This window comes from Diabrotica virgifera, chromosome 5, assembly GCF_917563875.1.
Source record: "Diabrotica virgifera virgifera chromosome 5, PGI_DIABVI_V3a".
NCBI lineage: Eukaryota > Metazoa > Arthropoda > Insecta > Coleoptera > Chrysomelidae > Diabrotica > Diabrotica virgifera.
Window position 1 is genome coordinate 148,955,827 of NC_065447.1, and position 23,463 is coordinate 148,979,289.

Consider the following 23,463-nt stretch of genomic DNA (forward strand, 5'->3'; position numbering starts at 1 on the left):
TCAAAACATAAAGTGAATCTTACGTCGATGTGTATATTTTATATATGGTGTATACTGTATACTATACACATCGACCCTTTAGGTGTTGATTGAATTTTTTTGAAAATAAATCATGACACATTGGAAAAGATAAAATGGAACTACATCAAATATTTACAAGATTAATTATTAATTTTTTATTAAATTGACGTTATACCATTTAGATATCCACTTATGTATACTTTACGAAAAAAGTCAACCACCACCACAAACCAACACGGATGTTGTGGTCTAGTAATATACATATGAGTGGTTTAATCATTCTACTAATTTAATTTTTAGAATGTCATTCAACAAAATATAAATAGAAGTGATAATAGACAACTATTGCTACGTAGCATAACCTATCACATTTAGATTATATTAATGATAATTCGTCGTCTAAATATTTACAAGAATAAAAAACCGCTAAACGTCGTAGAAATGAGTGGCGCACACAATTTTCCAGCTACAAAACCGCTGATAGGTTATGAATATTACCTGGCGCAAAATAGTATATTGTACAACAAGAGAGAAAAAAGACATACACTGCGGTGCAAAAAAATCGATCCACTAAAAATTTGGTCCTTTTTGATTTTTCGAATTTCCTAAACATGTTGTCAGATTTAAGCGATTTTTTACCACGTTATAGCCTTATTCATTGACAATCTCGAATTATTCTATCATTTATAAAATACTGAAATTAAAACACAACTATAGCCTCAGGTTTTTTTAACATTTTGTCTTTCGATTCATTCGCATATGTTAGATAATAAAAAAGTTAGGTACTTTAACAACTGGATATGTTCGTCATCAGTACAGGGTGTTTTCTAAATAAGTGCGACAAACTTTAAGGGGTAATTTTACATGTAGACCAGGGTGCACCTGTACATTTGGAAGTTGAGAGGTGACTTATATTTTCTTGTAGAAATTGCTTGAACATAACTCATATAATAATATTTGAGTTATCCTCCCATTCAAAAAGGTCCGGAACTTTGTTTAAATAATCAAAATGTCAAAAAAGGAAGGAAAAATTCGATTTTTTTCTTCTTTTTTTATTATAACTTTAAAAGTATTCATTTCCGAGAAAACATGCACAAACATAAAAGTTGCGTAATTAAATTTACTACAATATAGGATTAGTTAAATATTTTAAAAATTGTCACCCTTGTTGGAAAATAGCAATAATTGCGAAAAAAACATAAAAACAAGTATTCGCATTTTACGTTTTTCAACCATTTATGTTACAAATAGAACCTTCATGTTTTACTTCATGTTTTACCCAGAAAAACATTATGATATAATAAAACAATACTGTGAATTTCATTAAAATCGGTTTAATAGATTTTGCAAAATAAATTTTGCAATCCAGCTTTCGCAAAAAAAATTCATTTTTTCAAAATGTTGCAGGACTGAAAATAAAGCAGACAGCAAGTTGAATTATTTTTTACATGTAGAAGATTACTGTACATTTCATATGCAATTTGCAAAATTAAAATCGGTTAACCAACACGGCGTTAGCAATTTTCTTAAATAAACATTAATTTTTGGTGGTACGCGCAGAACAGCGGATAGTTTGCTCTGATTGGGCATTCCACTGACCTTTGATAATGATTTAAAATTTTTAAATTTTAGTCCATTTCGATATAAATAAATAAACTTGTTTATTGCAAAATAAAAACACATACTCTGTCCTTTGAAATAACACTTTTTTAGCAAAAATTTTCTTTGTCCATATATTTTAACTTATAGAATAAAAGTTTATTATTTTTAAACATATGCAATTGTTTAAACAATATTTCACAAACAATAATCAAATTAGTTTGATTTTTGTGGAAATAAAATATTAAAATACAACAAAATATAGAAAATACTACTGTGCGTATTTGGGCGTGGAAACGTTAATAAAAATCATTTTTTAACAAAATATAAAGTAAGAAAATAATATATTAGATAAAGATTGGAAGAAATTTTGGTGGAAATCAACTTGTGTGAATCGAACACCGCTGTCCTGCGCGTAGCACCAAAAATTAATGTTTATTTAAAAAATTTCTGGCGCCGTGGTAGTTAATGGATTTTAATTTTGCAAATTGCAAATGCAAGGTACAGTATTCTTTTATATACAAAAAAAATGTCAACTTGCTATCTGCTTTATTTTTAGTCCTGCAACATTTTGAAAAAATAAATTTTTTTGCGAAAGCTGGATTGCAAAATTTATTTTGCAAAATATTTTGAACCGATCTTAATCAAATTTACAGTATTGTTTGACTATATCATAAAGTTTTCTTGTGTAAAATATGAAGCTCCCAAGAGTAGCATAAATTGGTGAAAAACGTAAAATGTGACTACTTGTTTTTTTATGGTTTTTTTCGCAATTATTGCTATTTTGCAACAAGGGTGACATTTTTAAAATTTTTAATGAATCCTATATTGTAGGATATTTTATTACGCAACTTTTAGATCAGTATAACTTTTCTCGAAAGTGAATACTTTGAAAGTTATAATCAAAGAACGAAGAAAAATCGAATTTTTCCTTTATTTATTGACATTTTGATTATTTAAACAATGTTCCGGATCTTTCTGAGTGGTAGGATAACTCAATTATTATTATATGAGTTAATTCCAAGCATATTCTGCAAAAAAATATAAGTCACCTCTCAACGTCCATCTCAAAACAGATCCGCCCTGGACTAATGAGAAAATAATGACAATATGCTTTATAATCATATGTCCGCAAAAGCTTCGTTGCCGAGATACGGGATGTTCATTTTTTTTTAAACTAACGATTTATTTATTGCTTTCAGTTAAGATATGCAAATGAAATTTGGTGGGTTTTAAGACGTAGTTATTGCACATTTTTAAACATACAATTAAAAATTGTATATTCACCATTGGCGTGCGTACGGGTAATATTATCGATCATAATACCCGTTTGCGAGCCAATGGTGAATATTAAATTCCTAATTGTATGTCAAAAAATGTGTAATAACAACGTCTTAAAACCCACCAAATTTGATTTGCATATCTCAACTGATTTTAAAGCAATAAATAAATCGTCAGTTTGTAAAAAAAATTGAACATTTTGTATCTCGGAAACGAAGCGTTTGCGGACATATGATTATAAAGCAAATTGTGATTATTTTCTCATGTAAAATTACCCCTTAAAGTTTGTCGCACTTATTTAGAAACACCCTGTACTGATGACGAACATGGCCAGTTGTTAAAGTACCTAACTTTTTTATTATCCAACATAAGCGAATGAATCGAAAGACAAAATGTTAAGAAAACGTGAGGCTATAGTTAGGTTTTAATTTCAGTATTTTATAAATGCTAGAACAATCCACAGGGTTATGCGAACTTTGAGAAAAAAACACAGTTTGATTCGTAAACCCGGTATACAATGACAGTTTGACTGTCTAGCGACAATATTATTACAGCGATATTGTCAATGAATAAGGCTATAACTTGGTAAAAAATCACTTAAATCGGACAACAGGTTTAGGAAATTCGAAACACCAAAAATGACCAAATTTTTAGTGGATCGATTTTTTTGCACCGTACTGTATTTCTCACGAGCGCAGAGCCGAGGTACGAGGCGAGTGCCGCAAATCAAGCGAGGGAGAAATATGTCGTTTTCTCACGTGTTGTACACTGTACTTTTTCTATGGATCCGTTTTTGTCAAGAGTTTAAACTTCAAAATTAAATAATTTAGGTGCTTTTATGTAGATTATATGCCAAAATTTAAATAAAATACATATTACACACATATGTAGGTATTTAATATTCTTAATATTTATATACTTTTATTTATTTAAAATTATAGTTACCAGTTATATTTGAACAGTTTTGAAAGGTAATTCCTGGTAAGTTTTGATTTGACACATTTTATTTGGCAAAAATATTTGTGTTTGTATTGTGCATGTTACCATGGGAACCGCAATTCTACGTATGAAACCCGTGAGAAAAAATATTTCTCACTGCAATGGCCGACTTTTGCCTGAGAAATTGTTCGTTTGGATGTATGTAAGTAGTGAGAGAAGTTGCACATTGTATGGCCTCCATAGAAAAATGGATTTTCTTTTTGATGGAAAATAAAATTATAGTTTTCCCTCAAAAGAGCCTCAAACTGCAAACTTTATCAAAAGTAATCGTATGTGGCGCGTTTTATTTCAAATATAGCAAACTATGAAAACAATTTTTCAAAATAAAACTCGAGTTTTGCGCCACGTAATATTCACAATTCACACCAGCTCTTTTGTAGCTGGAATATTGTGTGTGCCACTCATTTTTACGGAGCTTAGCGGTTTTTATTCTTGTTTCATCAATTTTTCAAAGTTTTTTATAAATAAAATATACGGACTTGAATGTAATATTTTTTTCTCGATTAGACGTTAAGGTTTATAAATGATTTTGTCGCATTATCTCCAGATGGTATAGTGGTTACGACACTAAACTTGTTATTTATATCCGAGTTCATATCCAAGCCATCCCAATATTTTTTTCAATATAATTCTTTGTGTCCATCCAATATACATTAGATTTATTTCTATTCGGAATAGATTAACAAATATATTGGGATGGCTGGAAAATGAACTCGGATTGCCTGATCAAGTTTAGCGTCGTAACCACTATAACCTTGTAAACTATTTCGGCGATAATGGTTAAATGGATTATACAGTTGGAGCTCGATATCTTCTAAACGGTTTAATCGATTTTGATCACTAAACATGAGTTTGACAGGTGTTCACAAGTAGTGTATAATGCACTCAATGCTTAATATGATATGTAAAAGTATTATAGGATTTAGTGAGCTTCCAAAACCGTTTTTTCCATGGGAAATGGATTTGATCATACTCATGAGGTCTATAACTTAATAATTCGAATTTCCCAGATATAAGGTATACACCGTTAGACGCGTCTGGAGTCCTCCTACATACGTTTAGTTATTGGCGCAATTTGTAGGTGGAAAGTTTCAGTAGTTGTCGAAAAACCAAAATTTTTAAAGTTTATTTTTCAGTATTCTGTGTCTGTTGGAACTTGATATACATTTACCCAAAAAATATGACCTGTTGTACCTACCCAGTCCGATAGCTGGCTTATAAGTGGTCAAAATTCACAAACTACACCGGTTCTAAATCGGCCCCGAGCCTCTCTTGAAACACAGAAAAAAAACTGAACTTCACTTACAGATGTTCGTCTAATTCGGTGTATATGCGCGAGTAAATAGCAAGGAGTACTTTAAGTACATGGCTCATCAAACTAATTAATCTATGTTCTTCACATTTCCTAGCCTTGGCTTTTTTGGGAAGTAAAATGAATATTGATAGCAGCCAGTATTTTGGTAAGCGACCAGTAGACTAAAGTTAGATTAACATTAAGTGCCTAGAAAAAGGGCCAATTTCAACAAATTGCTGATGTAAAAAGTATAGTTTCGAGTAATCTACTTGATTTTGAAAAAATTATAAGCATCAGTAGGTCGATCAGTAATGTTACGTGATCGAGGGTGCTGTGTCACACCGTCCCAATCTAGTGCTAAAGTTAATCTCACTGTATAACTTTTTATCATTTGAATTGCTTTCGCAGCGACAGCTCAACGGACCAAATAGTAAAATCCCGTGTTAGTACCACTTACTAAATTTTTTATTACTGTCATAATTTTCTTTTAAAAGTGTACCTGAAGAGATCATTCATTTTGGATTATAAAGTAAACTTTTATTGCCAACCTAACATGGTAAAATGAATTACTCTTAATGCGCAATGAAATACTAGTGACATTTTAACTGTCGGGCGTGTTGGTACTCAGACACTTAACTTCATATTTTGATGTCTACATGTTGATGAAAACAATAATTAATCAGTCAATGAGTATCCAATCATTTTTTGTATGGATTTCATTTTTCATTGCTTGGAGCCATAAGTCAAAGGTGTTAAAGAGTAATTATTTTTGAATCTTAATTTTTTATAATTTCCAGCAATACAGGAAGGCTTTATCTAGACTAGATCGTTAACAATATAAAATAAGGGTCAGATCTTTAACAATTTCATTCATCGTTTGGAATTTTAATTAATAATGTGAATTTAACACATTTCAATAACATTTAAAGTATTTATATATACCGACGTATTTTTGGTGGCTCGGCAATACTCGGCATGTGATATATGTACTAGCACTTATATGATATGTTTATATCTAAAACGTTCTGTGCTTGATGTAGCCCTTGAAGGGATTTTAATAAAATTATATACCTTTTATAAAGGATTTTCACTAAAAATTTTTGTGATTAATGGTATACCTACAGCCGGCTACAGGAGAATTCTTTTCTTGTGAATTTTGATTAAGATTAACTTTAAGTGGTCGATATTCTGATTCTTTGCTGCTAAAATTGTTCTTTCACTCCACCGATTGTAATTTGACCGTTTAGAATAAGAGGGGTCTAAAGTCTAAGTGCTTTTTTTCAAAATACAGCTAAATTTGTTATTTTTTTGAAAATTTGTGTAAGTATAATAATTTTCTAAGTATTTAATAATAAAATAATACTATGTACAACCGTAGCTAATGTACAATTAATTTTAATTATCAAAAAACTTTAACCTTAAATATCTCCAAACTACTAAAGGTGCACTTGGATCCCTTTTATTCTAAGCCCCTCTAATTGTTGTATTTAGCGACGACGCATTTCCTTATAAGTCCACACCATAAATCTACATATTACATACCAAGGAAAGTCGACTTTAAATTTCCATGTTGGTAGGACTAACACTTTATTTTTTGTAATGCTTTATGAGTTTTTTATGATGATTTTTTCCTAGACATTCAATGATTTTGTTTGTCACCAATCTGTATTAGGGTCTTCTAGTGACTTTTTTATTATTTTTATTATTTTTTGTGTTTTTGAATTGTTTTTTTCAAGTTTCTTGATTACCTGAAGGTTAAAATCGCGAAACATCTATAGTAAACGTTGAAAACATTTTCCAGATCTGTGCAGTTTTCAGATGTTTTGTACATTTTTTGGGCTACATTACAACTTTAAATTGCAAGCTGTAGATAAATTAGAATATACAGTGAGCACGTAAAAGTTGGAATAAATTAATTTTCTCGAGAATGGACAATTTTGGAAAAAAATCACGAAACAGGTCAATTTTTATTTTTAAATTACGACTTTTTGGCATATATCATACTAGTGACATCACCTATTTGGGCGTGATGACGTCATCGATAATTTTTTTATGAGAATAGTGGTCGTGTGATAGCTAATTTAAAAGGTAATTCAATTCTCTATTCAGTAATATAAACATTAATATAAGTATTCATACAGAGTGTCAAAAATTTTTTTTTAATTAAATTTATTGACATGAAAAGAAGAATATTATGTGTAATTTATTTAATTCAAAATACATTTTACTGCTCTCAGAAAACAGAAAAAAATGTTTATTTGAAAAAGAATCATTGTTTTTCTCTTAAATTAAATGCTCAAACTGTCTGGGTGGCTGCTTTAATATTGAATTTAAGCGAAAAACAATATTTATTTGTCAAATAAACATTTTTCCTGTTTTCTGATAGCAGTAAAATGTATTTTAAATTAAATAAATTACAAAGATTCTTCTTTTATGTCAATAAATTTAATTAATTTTTTTGACACTCTGTATAAATAATTATATTAATGTTTATATTACTAAATAAATAATTGAATTACCTTTCAAATGAGCTATGGCACGACCCCTATTCCCATTAAAAAAAATCATCGATGACGTCATCACGCCCAAATGGGTGACGTCAGTAGTATGATATATATGCCAAAAAGTCGTAATTTAAAAATAAAAATTGACCTGTTTCGGGATTTTTTTCCAAAATCGTCCATTCTCGAGAAAATGAATTTATTCCAACCTTTACGTGCTCACTGTATAAACTAATAAAACGTAATCGGTATTAGTAAGTCAGCAAAAGACTATTTAACTTCTTCTTCTTCTTTTATATAGGCTGCATAGCTTATATAGTACTGCCTGTTTTTCTTCAACGGTGCCTTTCATTCTGCCCCTAAGTTGTCATTCCATTTTTTCCTTGGGCGTCCTATACTTCTTCTGCCTAACGGTGACTTTTCCCTAGCTATTCTTACTATCCTTCATTCAGACATCCTGCTTATGTGTTCATTCCACTCTTCTTTTCTGTTCTTTACCCAGGTATTTATATTGTCTACCCCACATGTGTCTGATTTCCTCACTTCTTACCCTATCCTGTGGTACTTTCCAGCAATCCTTCGTAAGATCTTCATTTCATTGGTCTCCAGATGTCTTCGTGTTTTGCTTGTATCTGGTCTTGTTTCGGCCGTGTAAGTCATAACTGGCCTAATAACTGACTTATATATTCGGGCCTTCGTTTCCAATCTTAGGTGATTGTTTTTCCAAATTGTGGCGTTTAGGCATCCGGCCGTTCTACTGGCTTTAATTATTTGGTCTTTTACCTCTTCTTCGATATTTTTGTCGGCTGATAGATTAATTCTGAGGTATTTGAAAATCACTACTTGTATAATTTGATTGTCTAACTCCAACTCGCATCTAATAGGTTCTTTGGCTATTACTAAGCTTTTTGTTTTTTGGGCTGATATTTTCATATTCATTTCTTTTGCGTTAATGTTGAATTCGTACAGTAATCTTTGTAGATCGTCTTCGCACTCTGCTACTAACACGGCGTCATCGGCGTAACAGAGTATTTTTATCTTCTATCGCCCATTTTGTGCCCTCTTTTTTCTTCACGTGTTTTATTATTGCATCCAACATTATGTTAAACAGTAGAGGGCTTAGTGAATCTCCTTATCTGATTCCTGTGTTTGTTTCTATGGGTTCTGTTATTATTCCATTTACTTTTATTTCTATTTAATTTCTTACATATATGTTTTCTATCAGGTTTATGATATACAGTGGTAAATTTTTGTCAATGTAGTAGGTGTATCACATGTTTTAATTGGATTCTATCAGACTATTTAACTTAATTTACTTATTGGAAGATGATTTTATAGAGTCACGATTTCTGATGTCGTTATAGGGAGTGCTGTAAAATCACTTATATAATATTGAATAAATTATTATTATGAAAAGCAATTGACGGATGGAAGAATGCAATTGCATATTTGACATGTGCATTTAAACGGTTACTTTAATTGGTATGAAATAGCTTAATAACAGATTATAGTTCAAGATTTAAACATACAATTGATGGGTGGGTTTGATAATAATGAAAATGTGGAATAGCTACATAAATGTATTTTGAGATCAGCTATTTGATCGTGTCATATTGTCTTCGTCATATATGATGATAGTATATTAAACTAGAAGGTTGTAAATTTATTTTTTTTTTCACAATTTATTATATTCCATTTCATTTCATTAATAAGTGTCCTATCAATAAATAATAGCGATGTTTATTTGTGAAATAACAAAACATTTTTTCTGATTTCTGACAGCAGTAAAATGCATTTTGAATTAAATAAATTACACACATTCTTCCTTTTTTTGTCAAATAATTTAATTAAAGAAAAATTTTTTGACACCTTGTATAAATAATTATTTAAATGTTTATATTACTGAATAGAGAATTGAATAAACTTTCAAATGAGCTAGAGAATTGAATAAACTTTCAAATGAGCTAGCATACGACCCCTATGCTCATTTAAAAAAATCATCGATTACGTCATCACGCCCAGATGGATGATGTCACTATTATGACATATTCCAAAATATCTTAATTTAATAATAAAAATCGATCTGTTTCGGGACGTTTCCTTAAAGTCGCCGGTTTACGAAGTATCAAATTTATTCCTTTCATTTGCACTGAGAGCTACTGTATAGCATAGCTACTAGAACTTGAGCTTGAGATATATTGTGTTTCATTGATAATCACCAATCAAAATCCGATATGCAAAATAAATTAACTAAACAAAGCAATAGAAGAAGTACAAAAAATCAGTCAATTGCGTAATGGTAGGAGAGCCCAAGCGGGGATTTTTGCAGTAAATCGAACGCGTCAGGAAAAATTTTTGAAATTTTCAAAAAAATTTGAGGTTATGTAAATATCATTTGGCCAACTTGTAAATAGTATTTTTTTGTGTGTTTTTTGTGGTTCTCTCGAATGGCAGAGGCAGAATTTTTAATATCTGAGCGGAAAGAACAAAAAAATTGAAAAACCCGTTTTTTGCTGTCTCGAGATGCATCTCGGAACAGCCAATTTTAGGATTTAGGATCCTGACTACAACTAAAAAAAGCACTAAAAGTGTGAATTTTGTCATAAAATTTGGTATGTGGGCTTATAATAATATTTGGAACAGCTTTTAGAAATAACTTTTTTCGATATCTCTAACGCGAAGCAAATCGAATCGCATATCGAAAATTCACCCTGTTCGTGGATTCGCAGTAGACCGCGTTTAAAATTTAAATTTCAGTTGACCATTTTAAAAATTGTGAACCATTAACCTGTATGACTGTGCCAAATTTCAAATCTGTATATATTTTGATTGCCGAAATATAGGGATGTCTTCATCTTAAATGCGACACACTGTATATTATCGTATATAATATCACAAGAGAGAAAATTTTGCCGGCAATATTTTCGACTGGTATGAAAGTTTGTTGCCTGGCAATTTTCGCGAATTAAATTTTGACTTAAATCACGAGACGTTAGTCGAGTGATTTTGTCAAAATTTCATTAGCGAAAATTACCAGAAGGCAACGAACTTGAATGAAACCAGGAGAAAATTTTGCCGGGAAAAATTTTCTCTCGAATGATGTTCGACAAGACTATTTCACGAGACAATTAATGCACCATATCAACGAAATATAACCTTTATTTATTTGTTATTACCAGACACTTTCGTGACGGATCTGTCATAATTTTGTCGCTGAGAAATCACGTCGCTAAGGAGTCTTGTCAGTAGAAAACGATACGTTGCTATGCCGTTTTATCAGTTAAAAACTGTCTAGTGAAATAGTCAATTTGATAATTCATTGCAACTAATATAGTCGTATTTTTTATACCTAGATTCAAAATATACATTCAAAATACTGACTAATTCACTAATTTTATCATAAAAAGTCAAATTGATTGCATTGAAGTATTGAACCAATTAATGCGTATTAATATAATATTATTATAATAATTATAATATACAGAGTGAGTTTTATGTATAGAATCCCTCAATTATCTCGGAAACATCTTGCATAATTTTTATAGGTTTTGGTGGGTAGGGGTTTTCTAATACAGCCGATATTATAGTGATAATTACATCGTTGTCAGATCTTCCGTTTTTCTGGAAATCTAATGAACTTTCTTATTTTTTTTGTGTTTTGAAGTCTTTAAGAAATACTGATTATTTTTCATGTTATATTCTCTATACCTAAATGCAATAGTTTCGGAGTTATTGCTACATGTATTTAAAAAAAAATTAAACAAATTATAAAAATCAATTTTTTTGGCCCGTGTAGTTTACATTCTTTGGATCATTGGGAAGAAAAAAGGTCTTTTGTAATTTTTCTCTAAAGTTAATGGTTTTGGAGCTCCAAACAATTTAAAACCGAAAAAAATTGAATAGTGACGATTTTCAAGGTTCAAAAACACAAATAAAAAATATTACTTTTGAAACTGCTGGGTAGTCAAATTCAAGCTAAGCCCTTTTTTTAGGGGCTCGCTATAAAAATTTTTGGCCCGTTTTATTCTAAAACATTGGTTTTTAATAATTGTTAGTGAAGCGCATATGAGAGGATGGGCGATTGGGGTGCATTAACAACTAAAAAACTAGATATATTTTAGAATGAAACAAGCTTAAATTACTTATTCGTAACTGATAAAATAAGGCTTGAACTTAAATTTGTGTACAGGACAGTTTCAAAAATAATATTTTTGATTTGTGTTTTTGAACCTTGAAAATCGTCATTATTCGATTTTTTTCAGTTTTAAATTGTTTATAACTCGAACTCGTTTAACTTTAAAGAAAAATTACAAAAGAACTTTTTTGTTCCCAATAGTCCAAAGAACGTAAAATAATGTCTACCCGGGCCAAAAAAATTGATTTTTATAATTTGTTTAAATTTTTTTTTAAATAAATGTAGCAATAACTCCGACATTATGATCTTTAGGTATAGGGAATATAACATGAAAAATAATTAATATTTCTTATGGACTTAGAAAAGCAAAAAATAGAAAGGGTATTCCAATTGAAGTAAAAAAAAAATTAGATTTTTAGGAAAACGGGAGATCTGACAACAATGTAATTCTCACTATAATATCGGCCGCATTAGAAAAACCCTACCCACCAAAATTTATAAAAATTGTGCTAACCGTTTTCGAGATATTTGAGGGTTTCCGTACATAAACCTCACTCTGTATATTATATTATTACACATTAATTGGTTCAATACTTCAATGCAATCAATTTGAACTTTTTATGATAAAATTAGTGAATTAGTCAGTATTTTGAATGTACATTTTGAATCTAGGTAGAAAAATACGACTATATCAGTTGCAATAAATTATCAAATTGATAATATACACTGTATCGCATTTAAAATAAAGACACCCCTAATATTTCGGCCATCAAAATATATTCAGATTTGAAATTTGACACAGTCATACAGGTTGATGGTTCACAATTTTTAAAATAGTCAACTGAAATTTAAATTTTAAACGCGGTCTACTGCGAATCCACAAACATAGTGAATTTTCGATATGCGATTCGGTTTCCTTCGCGTTAGAGATATCGAAAAAAATTATTTGGAAAAGCTGTTCTAAATATTATTATAAGCCCACATACCAAATTTTATAACAAAATTCACACTTTTAGTGCTTTTTTTAGTTGTTGTAGTCAGGATCCTAAATCCTAAAATTGGCTGTCCCGAGATGCATCTCGAGACAGCAAAAAACGGTTTTTTCAATTTTTTTGTTCTTTCCGCTCAGATATTAAAAATTCTGTCTCTGCCATTCGAAAGAACGACAAAAAACACACAAAAAAATATTATTTAAAAGTTGGCCAAATTATATTTACATAACCTAAAAATTTTTTGAAAATTTCAAAAATTTTTCCTGAGCTCATTTTTTATTACAAAAATCTGAAAAAAATCAGACTATTTTGTGTTCAAAATATACATCATCTCGAATTTTTTCAGACTTTTTAAGTTAAAATTGCGCTCACAAAAAAATAAAACCTAAAAATTCTTCTTTTCTCGATTTAAGAGGTTCTAGGACATTTGGGAAGCTAAAAATTTGCATGAGGGCATAATTTTATATCCTTTATCGAAAAAATAACTAGCGGGACTAATCGGTGCGGGGGCATTTTTGACCATCTTATCCCGCTATAGCCTTTGAATAAGACTCCAATTCAGAAAACTCAAAATTTTCAAATCGACTTTTCAAGAAAACGGTGTATCCTACCGACTTAAAGCAAGAGTACCTATTAGCAATAGAATACCTCAGAATTTAATAATCCAGTGACAAAAATGTTTAAAAATTGAAGACAAAAAAGTTATGCAATGAAATAACCGTTACCCTACCCAAAACAGCCGCCTATGACCGGTACTAGAAATTTGCAATTTATGAAATCGATTTAGCTCTGGAAGACAACTAGACGTACCAGCTTTCATTTTTCTAAACAGAAGCGTTCTGGAGGTATTTTAAAAAAACTAATTACAAGATGCCATCTTCAATGAGCTCTAGCTCCCTTTTGAAGCATTGTCGGACTAACTGATTTGGGTTAAACCGTAATATTTTGAGCCTACGAATCCACAGTTAAAATATTTCCAATTATTAATGAGACACCTTGTATAAACCATACCAACTTAAAACTTTGGGCTAGTTTTTTGCGTTATTGTTTTATAAATATCTATGTAACCTAATTGTAGTAAGCAAGGTTTTTATATACCTTTAAAATTTATAAACCACATATATCGGTACCTACCTTAAAATATTGAGAAAAACCTTCATTCATTCTCCCTCATTTCATATAAAAATTGCTACAAATTGCAGCAATTATTGCGACTGTAACAAACTTTGGAATGAAACAATTACTCACCCTCTTGCGACCCTAGTTTCCTTGGCACTAAGTCCTTTATAATAGACTCTCGTCTCGACTTCACCATCTGGTAGTACATTTGTCGACACAAAATCGGTGATTTCCTGCGACGATGTTTCGTCTACCGAACAAGTAACCCCCGTCAGAGCTAAACCACAAACGATCGCCACCAGGAGGTGGCCAATACACCTGGGGCGTCCTTTTTTAACGCACCTCATTCACTGGGAGATTTTAAGGATTTACAAGTAAACGTTCAGTTGGCTGGTGAAGTTCCATCTGCAAAAAAATTTAATTATTATATTGTGATCCATGTTTTTCTTTGTTCTGAGTAAACTAATCATACATTGATATTAAGTAAATATTAATTGTCTCTGTTTGTAAATTTAAACCAAATTTAGAACTTTCTTTGGAGTTGTTATAAAAATTATTATATTAAAAACTGTATCTGAAAAACAATGAAAAACAGGCGAAAAAGAAAAATATAAAATAATATTCTCCGACAATAAAATATATACTATTCTCCAAGAACGAGAAAGAAAATCCTGTGTGAGGACAGTGATAACAGTCAAGATATCCTCCAAAGCATAGGTAGTTCATAATTATAATGAATTATTGCCATTCAGAAATAAATTTAAAAATAATAAAAATTTTAATGAAACATAAAAGGGTTTAGTTATATTATAAACAATATTATTTAAAAATTTGGTCTTGGACGAAAAAATGCTATAAAATTATAAAAAGACCCGGAATACAGCTACGTGACCAGCTTTACCAAACAAATGTTCATAACTCCTTCAGAAAATGTATCAATTCCTGACTCATTCCTAAATTCATTCGCCAATACAATCATATTAGGCCTGGATCCCGCGTACCAAAAAAAAGTTTATTAATAGCAAGCTGAAAATGTGTTAACAGCTTAACGGTGTCTATTCGAACAAACTTTGATGCACGGGAACACTGAAACAGGGGAAGTTTTAATTGTGGAACAGTTTAAAAATTTGGAACGTCAGATTACGAAAACGCCCCATGTATTTTGTCGGACAGAACTTCCAATTGATTTGTTACCGTTTCATTAAACTCTCATGCAAAAATCAGACTGCTATTTATCACCAATATAATTCCTGTCATTTGACATGTTCTTCGTGTTCCACTCATTAAAATGCCCAGTTGGTGATAAACACCAGTCTGATTTTTGCATGAGAGTTTAATGAAATGGTAACAAATCAATTGGAAGTTCTGTCCGACAAAATACATGGAACGATTTCGTAGTCTGACGTTCCAAATTTTTAACCTGTTCCATAATTAAAACTTCCCCTGTTACAGTATTCCCATACATCAAAGTTTGTCCGACTAGACACCGTTAAGCTATTAACAAATTTTCGGCTTGCTATTAATTAACTTTTTTTTGGTAGGCGGGATCTAGGTATATGGGTCATTCCACTTCAAATCACTCAATTTTGGAGCAAAAAAAATTTTGGACCTCCGATTTGTCTGAAAATTGGTATATAGCTTCTGCGGGACGTAAAAATAAGATATTTAAGGTCAAAAAATCTTCTTCTTCTTTTTTCTCAAAATGTTATTTTATGCGATTTTACAGTGATTTGGTGTTTATTTATACAAATTTGCATTTTCTATCGTAAAGTATCAATGGAAAACATAATATTTTAATAGAAGGGACTCAAAAATGTCATTATATGGCATTATAACAAGTTACTTTGACTCAAAACAAGCTTTTAATTAAATTTTATAGTGTAGAAAACGTTAAAATACCGTTTTTTACATTTTTCTCCATTCCCAAAACACATCATAATCGATTTGGCTGAAAATTTGCCGACAGATAGACAAAATATAGGACTTTAAGTGGTGAGAAGGATTTGAATTATATTACAATACCAAAAAAGTTACATGCAATATTATAGTCAAAAATATAGGCGTCTACTGTAAGTAAAATTAACTCGAAAATATCGATCTCACGACAAAAATTGTTAAAAAGAAATTGTAATAATTGTAAATACGATTTATTTGGAACAATTTCAGTTCCCACCATTTTTGTCGAAAAGTTAAAAATGGCGGAGATATTGAGCAAAACAGGTTCTCCTTTAAAATCAAGATGGCGGCTAACGTAACGGAGGAATTCATTCGTGATTTTAAATTTAGGCTACTATTGACTCCCCTAAAGATCAGAAAAATAAAATTTTGGGCAGCTCGGCATTCAAGGTCAAATGCTATCCCGACTGGACTAATATATACTTTTGAGTCTGATATTACTGCATGTAACTTTTTTGGTATTGTAATATAATTCAAATCCTTCTAACCACTTAAAGCCCTATCTTTTGGCTATCTGTGCGCAAATTTTCAGCCAAATCGATGATGATGTATTTTGGGAATGGAGGAAAATGTAAAAAACGGTATTTTAACGTTTTTTACACTATAAAATTTGATCAAAAACTTGTTTTGATTCAAAATAACTTGTTATAATGCCATATAATGACATTTTTGAGTCCTTTTTATTAAAATATTATGTTTTTCATTGATACTTTACGACAGAAAATGCAAATTTGTTTAAATAAACACCAAATCACTGTAAAATCGCATAAAACAACATTTTGAGAAAAAAAGAAGAAGAAGATTTTTGACCTTAAATATCTTATTTTTACGTCTCCCAGAAGCTATATACCAATTTTTTTACCAGAATGTACCATATAATATACTTTACTTTTTTATACTTTTATTTATACTTTACATACTTTTTCTATACTAGTGCAGTCACTGAAGGTTTTCACCTACGATTTCGTTGAACCTTCATCGATTTTCATGAAAATTGGTGAGCAGTTAGAGGATACCACAAGGAGCAAAGGTGACATGATGCCAACTTGCGCTTTTCGCCTTTAGGGTGGATGCCACCCCTTCTCAGGGGGTGAAAATTATTTTAATAAAAATAATACCATAAGTCGATAGAGGGACAAATTTTAAGTAAAATTTTTTATATAAAGTTATTAATATAAATCAATACTTTTTGAGTTATTAAAGAACAAAATTTTTATTTTCTCCTATAAAATGCATGTTTTAAAACTGTTTTTCACGTATAACTGTAAAATCTATAAGCTTTAATAATAAAGTTATTATTGCCAAAATTGAAGATAATAAAAATTTGAATACACTCCTTACTTAATGAACTAAACTAATGTTAATTCAAAGTGAGTTATGGGTAATTGAATATAATATATTTTTTAGACGAGTACTTAAATCAAAGTATTCAAGCTTAAATAACGGGAACACGATGCAATTTATAAAAAATACCTTCTAGGCACTTGTTAAAGTACTTCGCAATACCTATCAAATGAGCTGCAGAAGAAGTTAATAGCATCAAAAATAAGCAAGTTATGATGAAAATAAGAGAACCCTTTCGAATTTTTTAAGAAAAAGCGAAAATTAAAACATGCCATTTCCACAAAAATTAAAATTTATAGTAATCCTTACAAGAATTTCTTTATATTAACATAAGTAATTATTGTTTCAATAATTATGACTGGTTTAGAATACATGTTTTTAAAAAAAAATGTAATTTAAAAAAATCAGAATTTTTAAAATTATTGTAATGTTCATATTCTTTTGATAATAACTCCAAAAATACTCAGTATACGTAAAAAATTATATATAACCAAATTTTAGTTTTTTCTGTACCAAATATTTTACCGATTTTCTGTATAGTAAAAATAGCCCAGATAGAAGCGTTTAAAGCTTAAATTTTGCTGCGAGAACCATGTAACCGGGGCTATTTAACCATTCATTTTTAAAAAAGTAAGGGATTTAAAAGATTAAATTCAGGATGGTTTAATGGCACTTGGAATTATCTTTTAAATGGATTTTAGGTGAACCTGATATCACAAAAATTTAGTGAGTTATTTAAAAAAAAAACATTTTTTGAAAATATTTTTAAAAGATAAATTTTGAAAACTTTTTGGTGCATACATTTTAATGCTATCGACTCATTCGGGTGCTCATTTGGATTCCATGACATCTCGTAACGCGACAGTTCGTAACCGGACAACTGGTAACGGACAATTCGTAACAGCGACAGTTCGTAACGGCGACACTTCGTAACGAAGACAGTTCGTAACTGTACAAATTCGTAACGGACAATTCGTAACGTCCAAATTGAATTATTCTGTTTATTTTTGTTAACATGGAAACTAAATGTTATTACAGTTATAAATGAAATTATGTTTATCAATTTAACGAATCAGTATCAGGATAAACATTTTTAAGGCATTTCATATTTCGTGTTTCATTCAGAATATAATAAAAGTATTTTTCTACAACCGTGTTAAAAATGCAATTTTTAGCACTCCATAGGAGCGTTAAAAATGCTACTTTAAGGCACGGTTCTTAGACATTACTACGGTTGCCTAAATCGACTAACCAATGAACATTAAGGGTGAGATTACGTCACGAGAGTTTACTGTCATTTGAATCGTAATATGATTTTTTTCGAATCTTGAGAAAACCAAGTATTTTAGAAAAATTTAAACGCAGGATGCAAGATTACATTATTACAGAGGGCGGAAAGCCCCTTAGAATAAACAAGCAGATTCTATTGAATGAAATATTTGAAATTAAATATCACACTTATCTTTTATTTTCAGCCCTGTAACTTATTAAAATAAACATTATAGAAGTTTTCAGGGACTTTCAGCCCTCGGTAATAATGTAGTCTTTCATTCTGAGTTTAAATTTTTCAAAAATATTTATTAGTTTTCTCAGGGTTCGAAAAAAATGAATACAATTAAAACACATTGAGAATTTTGACATGCGTCAAAAGTTTGCATTAACTCAATGTAAAATTCTGAACTGTTGAATTCCAGCTTCCCTAATAATTATTGTACATCAAAAGACATTAGAAACTATTTGTAGAGGATTGAAATCTGTATTGGAAATAACTGTTAAAATTGGTCTACGTAATTAAACATATTCCAAAATTTTGTAAAAATGTAATACATTTTAGTTTTCAGCCCAAACTTAGGCCACACACAATGCAATAATGTTCACATTTTTGAACTGTCAATATTTTTATTTTATCATCTATTTTTTAAAAACAATACAGTTGATCACGGTTCTTAGACGTTACTACGGTTGCCTAAATCGACTAACCAATGAACATTAAGGGTGAGATTACGTCACGAGAGTTTACTGTCATTTGAATCGTAATATGATTTTTTTCGAATCCTGAGAAAACCAAGTATTTTAGAAAAATTTAAACGCAGGATGCAAGATTACATTATTACAGAGGGCGGAAAGCCCCTTAGAATAAACAAGCAGATTCTATTGAATGAAATATTTGAAATTAAATATCACACTTATCTTTTATTTTCAGCCCTGTAACTTATTAAAATAAACATTATAGAAGTTTTCAGGGACTTTCAGCCCTCGGTAATAATGTAGTCTTTCATTCTGAGTTTAAATTTTTCAAAAATATTTATTAGTTTTCTCAGGGTTCGAAAAAAATGAATACAATTAAAACACATTGAGAATTTTGACATGCGTCAAAAGTTTGCATTAACTCAATGTAAAATTCTGAACTGTTGAATTCCAGCTTCCCTAATAATTATTGTACATCAAAAGACATTAGAAACTATTTGTAGAGGATTGAAATCTGTATTGGAAATAACTGTTAAAATTGGTCTACGTAATTAAACATATTCCAAAATTTTGTAAAAATGTAATACATTTTAGTTTTCAGCCCAAACTTAGGCCACACACAATGCAATAATGTTCACATTTTTGAACTGTCAATATTTTTATTTTATCATCTATTTTTTAAAAACAATACAGTTGATCACGGTTCTTAGACGTTACTACGGTTGCCTAAATCGACTAACCAATGAACATTAAGGGTGAGATTACGTCACGAGAGTTTACTGTCATTTGAATCGTAATATGATTTTTTTCGAATCCTGAGAAAACCAAGTATTTTAGAAAAATTTAAACGCAGGATGCAATATTACATTATTACCGAGGGCGGAAAGCCCCTTAGAATAAACAAGCAGATTCTATTGAATGAAATATTTGAAATTAAATATCACACTTATCTTTTATTTTCAGCCCTGTAACTTATTAAAATAAACATTATAGAAGTTTTCAGGGACTTTCAGCCCTCGGTAATAATGTAGTCTTTCATTCTGAGTTTAAATTTTTCAAAAATATTTATTAGTTTTCTCAGGGTTCGAAAAAAATGAATACAATTAAAACACATTGAGAATTTTGACATGCGTCAAAAGTTTGCATTAACTCAATGTAAAATTCTGAACTGTTGAATTCCAGCTTCCCTAATAATTATTGTACATCAAAAGACATTAGAAACTATTTGTAGAGGATTGAAATCTGTATTGGAAATAACTGTTAAAATTGGTCTACGTAATTAAACATATTCCAAAATTTTGTAAAAATGTAATACATTTTAGTTTTCAGCCCAAACTTAGGCCACACACAATGCAATAATGTTCACATTTTTGAACTGTCAATATTTTTATTTTATCATCTATTTTTTAAAAACAATACAGTTGATCACGGTTCTTAGACGTTACTACGGTTGCCTAAATCGACTAACCAATGAACATTAAGGGTGAGATTACGTCACGAGAGTTTACTGTCATTTGAATCGTAATATGATTTTTTTCGAATCCTGAGAAAACCAAGTATTTTAGAAAAATTTAAACGCAGGATGCAATATTACATTATTACCGAGGGCGGAAAGCCCCTTAGAATAAACAAGCAGATTCTATTGAATGAAATATTTGAAATTAAATATCACACTTCTCTTTTATTTTCAGCCCTGTAACTTATTAAAATAAACATTATAGAAGTTTTCAGGGACTTTCAGCCCTCGGTAATAATGTAGTCTTTCATTCTGAGTTTAAATTTTTCAAAAATATTTATTAGTTTTCTCAGGATTCGAAAAAAATGAATACAATTAAAACACATTGAGAATTTTGACATGCGTCAAAATTTTGCATTAACTCAATGTAAAATTCTGAACTGTTGAATTCCAGCTTCCCTAATAATTATTGTACATCAAAAGACATTAGAAACTATTTGTAGAGGATTGAAATCTGTATTGGAAATAACTGTTAAAATTGGTCTATGTAATTAAACATATTCCAAAATTTTGTAAAAATGTAATACATTTTAGTTTTCAGCCCAAACTTAGGCCACACACAATGCAATAATGTTCACGTTTTTGAACTGTCAATATTTTTATTTTATCATCTATTGTTTAAAAACAATACAGTTGATAAGATACCCTCAGTTGCGGAGAAAGGATTAATAATAAAGATTTTTTTATTCAGTCAATGGTGTGAGCACTGTCAGTTAAATAGTAACGCGTGGCCTTACTTTTACACGCATACCTATTGTGGCAAATGTATCATATTTTTCAAAATTTTGGAATGCATTTAAATCGTAGAACAATTTTAACTTTTGATTTTAATACAGATTTTAATTCTCTTATGACTTTTGATGTAAAATAATTAGGGAAGCAGGAATTCAACAATTCAGAATTTTACATTGAGTTTCCTATGGCCCTTTTTACGATTCACCACCCGGTATAAGATAAAATGTGTACTATTTGTCTAATTATTTCATAATAACACAAATAATACACATATATACACAATAACACACATTCAATGATCGAAAATCATTTAAAAATATGGGAATGGAAACTCTTGTGACGTAAAGTCAAAAATATAAGTCTCCCCACCACCGTCGGACAAGACAACCGTAATAAAGTCTAATAACCGTGACAGTTGATAAGATACCCTCAGTTGCGGAGAAAGGATTAATAATAAAGATTTTTTTATTCAGTCAATGGTGTGAGCACTGTCAGTTAAATAGTAACGTGTGGTCTTACTTTACACGCATACCTATTGTGGCAAATGTATCATAGTTTTCAAAATTTTGGAATGCATTTAAATCGTAGAACAATTTTAACTTTTGATTTTAATACATATTTTAATTCTCTACAAGTATTCTCTCATGACTTTTGATGTAAAATAATTAAGGAAGCAGGAATTCAACAATTCAGAATTTTACATTGAGTTTCCTATGGCCCTTTTTACGATTCACCACCCGGTATAAGATAAAATGTGTACTATTTGTCTAATTATTTCATAATAATACAAATAATACACATATATAGTACACAATAACACACATTAAATGAACGAAAATCATTTAAAAATATGGGAATGTAAACTCTTGTGACGTAAAGTCAAAAATGTAAGTCTCCCCACCACCGTCGGACAAGACAACCGTAATAAAGTCTAATAACCGTGACTTTAAGGCACTAGCGCTTTAAAATTTTTAAGGCACTACAGTTGCAAGTGAATTGACAAATTGTGAAACGTCAAAATATTTATATTTCATTTTTTAACATTAATATTAATAGTACAACTTGCGCAATTTGAAAAAAGTGGTTTAAAAGGTTTTTTAAAATTTAATTTAAACTGTATTATTGCATCTTTAACACGTTTGTAGAAAGAAGAAGTTTATGTAACGGTATAATATTTTCGCTAAGAATTTTTAGACATTCTCCTCGAGTGTAGACAACCAGTTCTAACTTTTACGGGTCATAAATTTCATGATTTCAGCAATTAACAAAAATATTGTATTTTATAAATTTATAAAGTTTGTAGAAAAATTATTGTATGATATACGTGTTAAAAAGTACATTTTTAAGGCACTCATGTGAATTGCAGAATTCGCTTCGCTCATTCTGCAAACTTTCACGTGCGTACTTTTAACAGTTATATCATAAAGAACTATTAAACCAAGTAATAAAGTATTAAAATCCATCCCTCGTATGAACTATAATGTTGATTGAATACCCCTACGCTATAACCAATCACAAGGTTTATTATAATAACAGGTAATTATAATATTTCCTTTACAAACTACTAGAAAATTGGAAATGTCTAAAGACGGTTGTTGGCTTAAAGATTTCACGAATTACTTCATTATTCCTTTGTCTAAGTATATGAAAATTTAAGGAACAATAGGAGGGATAAACTTTTAAAAATATTGTTAAAAGTTTGTATGTATTTAAATATTTGTTTGTTTTTAAAGAGTTTTAATATAATCTGAAACACTATTCATAAAATGTGTTAAACGTGTTTATCCCGGTACTGATTCGTTAAATTGATAAACATAATTTCAATTATAACTGTAATAACAGTTAGTTTCCACGTTACCAAAAATAAACAGAATATTTCAATTTGGACGTTAGTAATTGTCCGTTACGAATGTATATAGTTACGAACTGTCGCCGTTACGATGTGTCGCCGTTACGAACTGTCGCTGTTACGAATTGTCCGTTACCAGTTGTCCGGTAACGAA

General features: G+C 30.1%; 1 protein-coding gene across 1 annotated transcript in view; it reads right to left on the bottom strand.

Annotated features, from left to right (window-relative positions):
• The window catches only part of LOC114335054 (uncharacterized), a 418,463-nt gene that overhangs the window by 306,418 nt on the left and 88,582 nt on the right, over positions 1–23,463 (bottom strand). The window contains exon 2 of the mRNA XM_050650439.1: positions 14,071–14,346. Coding sequence (XP_050506396.1) covers positions 14,071–14,288 — 218 coding nt within the window. The 5' untranslated portion in view covers positions 14,289–14,346. The remainder of the gene's footprint in view (positions 1–14,070; positions 14,347–23,463) is intronic.